Source organism: Octopus bimaculoides, chromosome 10, assembly GCF_046866305.1.
Source record: "Octopus bimaculoides isolate indiv1 chromosome 10, ASM4686630v1, whole genome shotgun sequence".
NCBI classification, from domain to species: Eukaryota; Metazoa; Mollusca; class Cephalopoda; order Octopoda; family Octopodidae; genus Octopus; species Octopus bimaculoides.
Genome location: NC_142937.1, coordinates 95,728,882 through 95,738,165, shown reverse-complemented (window position 1 = coordinate 95,738,165; position 9,284 = coordinate 95,728,882). Strand labels below are relative to the sequence as shown.

At 36.3% G+C, this 9,284-nt stretch overlaps 2 protein-coding genes across 2 annotated transcripts; one reads left to right on the top strand and one right to left on the bottom strand.

The window, feature by feature from the left end:
* Positions 1-139: 139 nt before the first annotated feature.
* LOC106875104 (histone H2B, gonadal) lies at positions 140-753 on the bottom strand. Its single transcript, XM_014923085.3, has one exon. The coding sequence runs from the start codon at positions 658-660 to the stop codon at positions 283-285; it is 378 nt and encodes a 125-aa protein (XP_014778571.1). The 5' UTR covers positions 661-753; the 3' UTR covers positions 140-282.
* Positions 754-1,428: 675 nt separating this feature from the next.
* On the top strand, positions 1,429-2,698 carry LOC106875093 (histone H2A, sperm). Its single transcript, XM_014923072.3, has 2 exons — positions 1,429-1,638; positions 2,242-2,698. The coding sequence occupies exons 1-2, from the start codon at positions 1,429-1,431 to the stop codon at positions 2,572-2,574; spliced, it is 543 nt and encodes a 180-aa protein (XP_014778558.3). The 3' UTR covers positions 2,575-2,698.
* The last annotated feature ends 6,586 nt before the right edge of the window (positions 2,699-9,284 follow it).

Below are 9,284 nucleotides of genomic sequence, written 5' to 3'. Positions count from 1 at the left end.
ACAATGAATGTGGGGGTAAAATCTAAATTCACTATTTTTCTTTGTAAACATCTGAAATGCATGTTAAATATCCATTTCAGAAAGTGGAGAAAACAACTGGGTGTATTTTAAACGAGTCCTAGCATGCATTATGGCAAATGTGGCATTGCAAGATGATCGGAAGTCAGTGATGGTGAAATCAAAAGTAAAATCGCAAATCAATAGAAAGTCGAAAGTAACAATCATGAGAATATGGGTGGTCCTGAAAAGGACCGTTATTCTGAGCAAGTTCTAAAAGTAGATTTACTTGCTGCTGGTGTACTTGGTGACAGCCTTGGTACCCTCAGAGACTGCGTGCTTGGCCAACTCACCAGGGAGGAGAAGACGGACAGCAGTCTGAACCTCACGGCTACTGATGGTTGAACGTTTGTTGTAGTGAGCCAAACGACTGGCTTCAGAAGCTATTCTTTCGAACAGATCGTTGACGAAACTGTTCATGATGGACATAGCTTTGCTGGAGATGCCAGTGTCGGGGTGGACTTGTTTCATTACTTTGTAGATGTAGATGGAATAACTTTCCTTCCTCTTCCTCTTTCGTTTCTTGTCTCCGGCAGGGCGAGTGGCCTTGGCCTTGGAGGCCTTCTTGGCTCCTTTCGAAGCAGTTGCTGGTGCTGGTGGCATTGCGTCAGTTACACAGAAGTGAATTAACTGTCCAACTCCTTGCCTACTCTATTTATAGTTGACAAGTAGGCTCAGCGGAGCAACTGGCTGACGTTGCGCGCCTTTCAATTTCATTGGTGGACTTTGACAGCAGCCTAATCACGTGACATAAGCCTGCTCGTTTTCGCTTAAGCAGCTGTTGACTGCTGGAGCCTACTAACTTGTGAATCCTTAAGTTGTATTATGCCTTACACACCGAAAACGGTAGTTTTGTTATGGGACTTCAACACTATCCTGCGCGCATCGATAGTGTAGGCTCTACCAATTGAAAAGGGAATCCATGCCACAAGGGTCTTACTAGACAGCTATAATCTAGCAAACCGCTACCAACTGGGTGAGCCGAGCGTTCCACAGTGGACGTGGAGTAACAACGACGGCTCACTCAGATCGTATATAGACAGAATATTCGTTAAGGAAAGAGATAAGCATAGCCTTAATTGTATTGTGCCTTACGCGGATCACAAACTTGTGACGTGTGAGGTACAGGTAGAAAGTGTTAGACAGGGACCCGGGTATTGGAAAATGAACAAGTCTATTTTGGCTTTTGATGCTTTCCGTACCCGGATTAAGGAGTTAGTTCAGAGGGCGTTATGTGGCACCATCATTAATAATAGATGGTGTCTAGTCCTCAAGAGAGCCATCCGTCTTGAGTCCATTAGATTTAGCAAGCAGCTAAGTTTAGATAGGACTAGAATAGAGGGTGACTTAGTTAAGAGCCTAGATGAGGCAATGGAATCTGGCTCCGTGCCTAGAGTGTTGGCGGCGAGAACAGTCTTGTACCGTCACCTCATTGTCAAACATGAAAGATGCCGAATTAGAGCTAAGGTACGCGCTGGGAAACGAGAAGGTATTAACGTAGCCAGATGGGCTCGTCATGTAGAGAGTCAGAAGGGCAAAAAGTCCTGTATTAAGTCTTTAACTAACAAACAGGGTCGCAAGGTCTATGGACAGGAGATGCGAAAGGCTTTTCACCAGCATTTTGCTCAGTTGTTTGGGGAGAGCGGTACGCTTGAGCGCGGGGAGCCCTTAAGGGACTTCCTAGCTGTGTATTTTGAGTTGATTCCAAGGAACCAAACGGTCAATTCAAAAGTTTACATCAACAACTAATGAAACTGGAGGAAGCAAAGTAAAACGGCCAGAATTGACAAATGGTAAAGGAATCGTGTTCTTCCATGACAACGCAAGACCATACAGGTCTTTGCTAACTCGTGAAAAATTATTGGAGCTTGGTTGTGAAGTGATATCACATCCACTATATAGCCCTGACCTTGCACCATCAGATTACCATTTATTTCGAAGTTTGCAAAATTCTTAGAATGATAAAACTTTCAATAATGATGATGACCTGAAATCGCACTTCGGATTTTGGCTGAAAAGGACCAGAAGTTCCATGAGCGCGAAATCATGAGGTTGCCAGAAAGATGGCAAAAGGTCATCGAACAAAATGGAAATATATAATTGATTAAAGTTCACTCTTTGTATGAAAAAAAAAATGATTTATTTCACACTAAAAAAACGAAATTACTTTCTTGCCAACCCAAGACCCGCTCATCCCGTGCCGGGCTTCAGTTCCCCGTCGGTCGTATCCACCGTCTTCTCCGTAAGGGAAACTATGCTCAACGTGTTGGTGCCGGGGCCCCAGTCTACTTGGCCGTTGTGATGGAATATTTGGCTGCCGAGGTGTTGGAATTGGCAGGAAATGCTACCAGAGACAACAAGAAATCAAGAATTATTCCCCGTCACTTGCAGTTGGCCATCCGTAACGACGAAGAATTGAACAAGCTTTTGTCTGGAGTGATCATCGCCCAGGGCGGTGTCCTTCCCAACATCCAGGCTGTCCTTCTCCCCAGGAAGACTCAGAAGGCAACCAAGTAAATTAATACGGAGGCATTTTGTCTTTATCCGTATCAACGGCCCTTTCCAGGGTCTCTCACACTTTGCATATTGTTTTCTTTCGATTTCTTCATTGCGATTTTTTTCATATGAAGAATATTTGGGGCTAATGTAGTTTAGCACCTCTCCTGGAAAAATGCATTTAAAAAAATTTTTTTCCGGATTCCTACGTTTTAAATGTCGCAGATTACGAATATGCAATACGAAAAAAAAAAAGAATCTTTTCAAATTTCACCTCCCCCAATTAAAAGTTTGGAACTTTTTTTTCGAAATTTAAAATGCCCACCTCAACCTCCCCTTCGCCCATCCATTATCTTTCATATACACGTACATGCATCCATTGTGCAAATGTGTGAGTGTATACGAATACATAGAGCTGAATACGCTCACACACACAACACGAACACCCACATACATTGCGAGTGCTTCACTATTCAAGTAATGAACATGAAAGTCAATGCGCGTGCGCGTTTCATCCACTTTAACAAAAATAAATAAAAAAATTTTTTTAAGGAAATCAACGAACAACCAGTGACAGATCTGAGACCAAAAACGATTGATTGTCAGGTTACTTTTGGGTGATAGTTAACAATTGGCTAGTTTGGTAAGGGAGTATGGAATCGATTTCCCATAATTTATCAAAAACCGATGACGCCATTTCTCCACCAGTTTGCAAGTTATTGTATACATTACAAATTTGTAATCTTGCTACTGTTTATAACTCAATGAACAGAACAACAATCTATTTGGAAAACATTTGATGAAGTGAGCCGAAACAAACTCTTTGGAGATAGTTGAACACAGGCCGCTTGAACGACAGCAAAGAATTAATATCTTAATTGGTAAGCCAAAAGAAATTGAAATATTCACGTCTCTCGTCTGTAAACATCTGATTGCAAATGTTTACTTTTGAAAACACTTCAAAAATAAATCTCGAAGACGAAAAATTAAAATTTACTGCTTCTTATAATGGGAGCAGGTTCTCACGAGTTCCCTCCCTTATATCATTTCTTTGAAAATGTCTTTAAGAATTGTCATTTGGCCAGGATTCTTCTATCTCCTTTTTATTATTACCAGTCGACCAATTAAATCAATCAGCTGGCTTGTAGGAATCCTTTCGTTGCAGTTCACAACCTCATCGATGATACACCCATGTTACTCCAGTCCTATCTCTATCGAAATGCAAAGATGTTACTTAACACAAACTATTCTGTGCAAGTGAATTTGGCCTCACCGAGGCAATAAAAATCACCATTTGAGGCATGATCGTTACCAGCGTCGCCTTGCTGGCACGCGAAAAAACATTCGAGCGAGGTCGTTGCCAGTGCCGCTGGACTGGCTCCTGTGCAGGTGGCACGTAAAATACTCCATTTGAGTGTGGCCGTTGCTAGTACCGCCTGACTGGCCTTCGTGCCGGTGGCACGTAAAAGCACCCACTACACTCTCGGAGTGGTTGGCGTTAGGAAGGGCACCCAGGTGTAGAAACTATGCCAGATCAGAGATTGGAGCCTGGTGAAGCCATCTGGTTTGCCAGTTCTCAGTCAAATCGTCCAACCCATGCTAGCATGGAAAGCGGACGTTAAACGATGATGATGACGAATATATACCTAAGTATCATTTATACTATCCACTAATCATATGTATACAAATTCTTCATAATTTTTACAAATTTTTTATAATCTTTATAATTTTAATGATTTTTTAATTTTAAAAGATAGTTTTTTATTTCTTTTATAATTTTTTAAATAATTCTAGAAATAATTTTTATAATTTTTTTATAATTTTTATAATGTATATATATATATACTTATGTCTACTTATATGGGCGTATATGCCTTCAGACCAGTATATAATCATTATTTATGAGCATAAGTGTACATATGTGTGAGTATTGGATGTATAAAAGGCATATAGCAGGATATTGGTGTGTATGGATGTATTAGTAAATGCATTAAGGTTTGTATAGATATCTGGGCATAACTACAGATTCCGGCCCCGCCATCTACGGATGCACAAAATGGAGAAAAAGAAACAAATATGGACGACTTGTTCCGAAACACCCCCAAGTGGGGAACGGTCCTCAAAAGTAACCCCCAATTGTTTTCTCCCCAAATTCCTATGTTCACGTAATCTACATAGTCCGAGGTATATTTGTAGAAAATTTCATTAAAAAATATCTATTTTCATGAAAGTTAAGACGAATTGAAGCGGACGCTGGTGAATTTCCTAAAACATTCTCCCCCCAAAGTTTTGCATATTCGGAATCTACATGATATAATACATATTCGTAGAAAATTTCATTAAAAAATATTCATTTTTCTGAAAGTTATGTTCATCCAAAGTCGGTGGGGCAGGAATCTGTAGTTATGCATATATATATATATATATATATATATATATATATATATATATATATATATATATATTTGTATATACAAAAATCGTATGTATATATGGCTGTATTGGTATGTATACGCATAGACTTATGTATAATGACATGTAAGACATAAAATTTTGAGTGTACATATTCATGTATATCTGATGTCAATCTATTTTTAATTAATATATATATATATACATACATATATATATATATATATATATATATGTATGACTCTTCGTTTTCCATTAATTATTATTATTTCCCCTCCACTGCATCAAAATCATAAAAACTTTATACTTGAGTTTTTTCTATGACAAATTTCTCTACAATTATAATTTTTTTCGCTATTAATTAAAAATAACTTTCATACCGCTTTTTATACTTTTTTAGCAGTTGATAACCCAAGTAAATTGCCTCTCATCTTCAATTTTACTTTCATTATGTTTTAACCATTTAGTATCTCCTTCAAATCTTTCTATACTCTGAACAGAGGATAAATTCCCAACTATGACACTTATTTTTTTTTCTATCAATAAAAGACCCATTATTTCACAACAAATACTTTATAAATTTTATAGAGTAATCTTTCAGTATAAGGTGTTTTAAAAAAAAGTAATTAAAAAGTAATTAACAAGGGGAATCTACTTACTGTTAACGTAGATATTGGTTAGAGCCACCAAAAAGGGGAACAAAAGTCCTTTTCTTTGGTACAGAATTACTTCAGATAAACTCGTGTAAATATGAAACGAATAAATTGTCTGACGTCGTAATTTTCTTTTCACCAGCATCCTTATATTCTCCACATTTTGCGTATGGACGTTGTTATTTGTCGGATCTTTATTGTCCTCATGAATCACTTCGTTTCCTGGACATGTCGTCATTTAAGGATGAGAACCTAATTATTTCCCCTTTAATTTTTATTTATTTTTTTAAACACCCGAAACTAAAAGATTACCTCTTATAAACCGGAAATTATTATTAAACATTTTTTTCTAATTACTTAATAAGTCGTATTGATAATTGACGGTTAAATATACATCTTAGATTTTTTTGTATTTGAAAATTCATTACTTCCTTATTTGGTGGGCTTTTCCTAAAAACACAACCTCACCAGTTAATTTACTTCATTTACGGAAGTTTAAATTAACTCATATATGGAAATTTATGGAGAGAATGTCAGCCTTTAATATTTTAATGGTGGACATTGGAATTAGACACTGAGGGAAAATGGCTGTAACTTTTTTTTATTTTTTAATTTTGACGATTTTCGTTTTCGATAATGTGTTCTATATGTCACGGTCATGCGATTCCCCCTAAAAAAAATTTTGGACCACGCCTCCCCTCCCCCCCACACGGGGGGGGGGGGGGGGGGGGGGGTTGGCGAATTTCATTTTTGACATTGTGTCTAATTCCAATGTCCGCCATTTTAATATTATTATATATATATATATCAGCACCCAATTTATATTTTTTTAGTCTTGACTCCAAGAACACATTACAAAATGATTAATAACTCCATACCTATGCAATTCGAACGTTTCTTTTTTTTTTTTTATAGTTTTTATCTTAGATACCAACGAGTACTTTCTGACAACTTGGATTTTCTATTATGAATATCTGTCTTTCTGTATGAAACAAATTGTATAGCAACATGAGTAATAAAATCTATAATCCATTTTAACATCTAATCTCCTCCATTTACATAAATATTAATAAATTTATTGAACTATGTTTAATAAGTTAAATCATAAATAAAAAAAATATATACTCATATATGTGTGTGTGTGTGTAAATATAATATAATATAATATAATATATATATATATATTATATTATATTATATTTACACACACACACACATATATGAGTATATATATTTTTTATTTAATCAGCTGAAGTTACAAAGTGACTCAAGGATCAACACTTGGCCATTGAGCAACTTTACAATTTCTGCTGGTTGAATAAAAATGAGTACACACATGTGATGCTTGTGTGTGTATGTGTGTTTGTTTACACAGCACTTCTCTGAAAATTTCAGAGTTACTAGTTGTGATTTTGTTGCTATTTTTGTTGTCAACAGATTCTTTGCTGGTTTTATGTTTGAAAAACAGGTAAAGGTTAACAACAAGAATGGTATTGAACTATGAAACAGTGGATCACCTTCCTTCTTCACACAGAAGGAATCATTGTGAACCAGGGTTGTAAATTTGCATCATAAGTGACATTGTCCAGTTCCAATCTTCCACGAAAAATATCTCTGGTCTTGGGAAATATCTCTGGTCTTGGGAAATATCACTTCAATTGGAAACAAGTTGATGACCTCAGTAGATCCTGTCTGAGACATGCAAGCATGAAAAAGTGGATTTTAAACAATGATATGTGATTAGGTGTGGTAATCTTTTGTCATTGATTTACAACTTGATCAATGATTATTGATTATTTATTTCACTGTAGAAAAACTTTCAAACATAAAGGTAATAATTAATATGCAAGAATAAAATGAAGGTGAATTTACGTATTAAGAAACTAAAAGAGAATATAAAAGTAGTGAATTAACAATGATTTCACAGCATTTGTTTAAAACCTCTGCATTCTGAGTTCAAACTGCACCAAGGTCTTTTGTTCTTTTTGGGGTCAATAAAAAAAGTACCTCTGTTTGAGACGCTTAGTGGGTATCTGTTCCATCTGTTAGTATTCTAATATCAGTGCTTGCCAGAATGCAAAAAGGCCACAAAACATCAATTAACCTTCAAACAGTTCTGCCAATCCACCATCTTGGTTTGATGCTTTTTTTTTTATCAATCTGAAAGGATGAAAGCAATGCTTGGGATGACACAGATGCCATGCTATATAAATCCAGATAATCTCCTTTTCCATGGATAACCATCAGTGATGCAGAGACAGGGAGACTTGTAGGCATGGACAGCAGCTGGTCTTTCTAACATAAATCTTGGCCAGGTCTGCACATTGACCTGTATTGATGTATGCTCAATGTTGACTGATGGAGGTGATTTTAATCCTTCCATAATGTAAATGTTTAACTTCCAAGACACAATCAAATTATTGTTTAAGCCTGAATACAATTTATATTGTATTATTATTATTACCATTAGCCAAACATATAATTCAGGTGTTGTGTAACATAGTTTTCACTAGAACTTTAAAGTTCTTTGAAAATGATTATACATTGGTGAAAGCTGTTTGAAAAATTTTATTCCATTGACTCTGCCTAAGAGATTTATGGCATACTTATAATTAATCCCTCTTTAGCAATATCACCTCTTTAGATTGACATCAATTGAATTAGAAACTGATGCATTAAAGTGATATATTAAGGCTAATTTCTGTTTATCAAGCTTTATTGCAGTTGAAATTATATAAAATCTAATATAATTAGTGATTTAATTGGCCAAATGTCTTTGCTGAGTGTTGTATTACAACCTAGATGGTAGGACTGTATTTTGTAATTCTATTCTCATAAAATGTTTCAGGAATTTTGTTAAGATATATTTGTGGTAAAAGTGTTTCACTAACATGAAAGCCTATAAAAATATACTTCAAATCATTATCAACCAAAAACAAACCATTCTACTTTTGTTCTACTCTTGTAGGATATAATTTAGTAACAAAATATGAGCCAGGTTAAAAGGTGCCACATAAACTTCAGTGGAATCAGAAAGGAATCAGACAACAAACAGCTGCATTCAAAGATTCTCTCTCTTTCTCCCTCTCTTTCTCCCTCTTTCCTTTATCTTTCTTCTGCTTGTCTCCTCCTACTACACCTCTTAATATAAATTGCATAATTATTAAGTATGCCAGATTGGGATGTTGATGTATCATCATCATCATCATCATCATCAGTTTATGTCTACTTTTCCTTGCTGGCAGTGTGCCAGCACAGTCAAACCGTCCAACCCATGCCAGCATGGACAACAGAAGTTAAATGATGATGATGATGATTTCACAGACCGTTTATTAGAAGTCACCAAATAGTATATACATCTACACACACACACACACACATCTTCAAAATAGTTGATGTTAAGAAAAGGGCATCCAGCCATAGAAACCATGCCAAACCTGCCATTTGAGCTCAGCACAGTTCTCTTACACACTCAAGTCTCCAGTCTACAGCTATGCTATCTCTTCTCTCTCTCTCTGCCTTTTCTATCACTACTACTATAACGGTCTTTGTTTCTTGGATCTAGTTGCACTCATGCCACTCCACCATCCATTCCCAATCTACTTATTTCTCAGAGCTTCCTCAGAGTTTCCTCCAGAGCTTCCTCCCCAGACTGTTCGCCCTCTA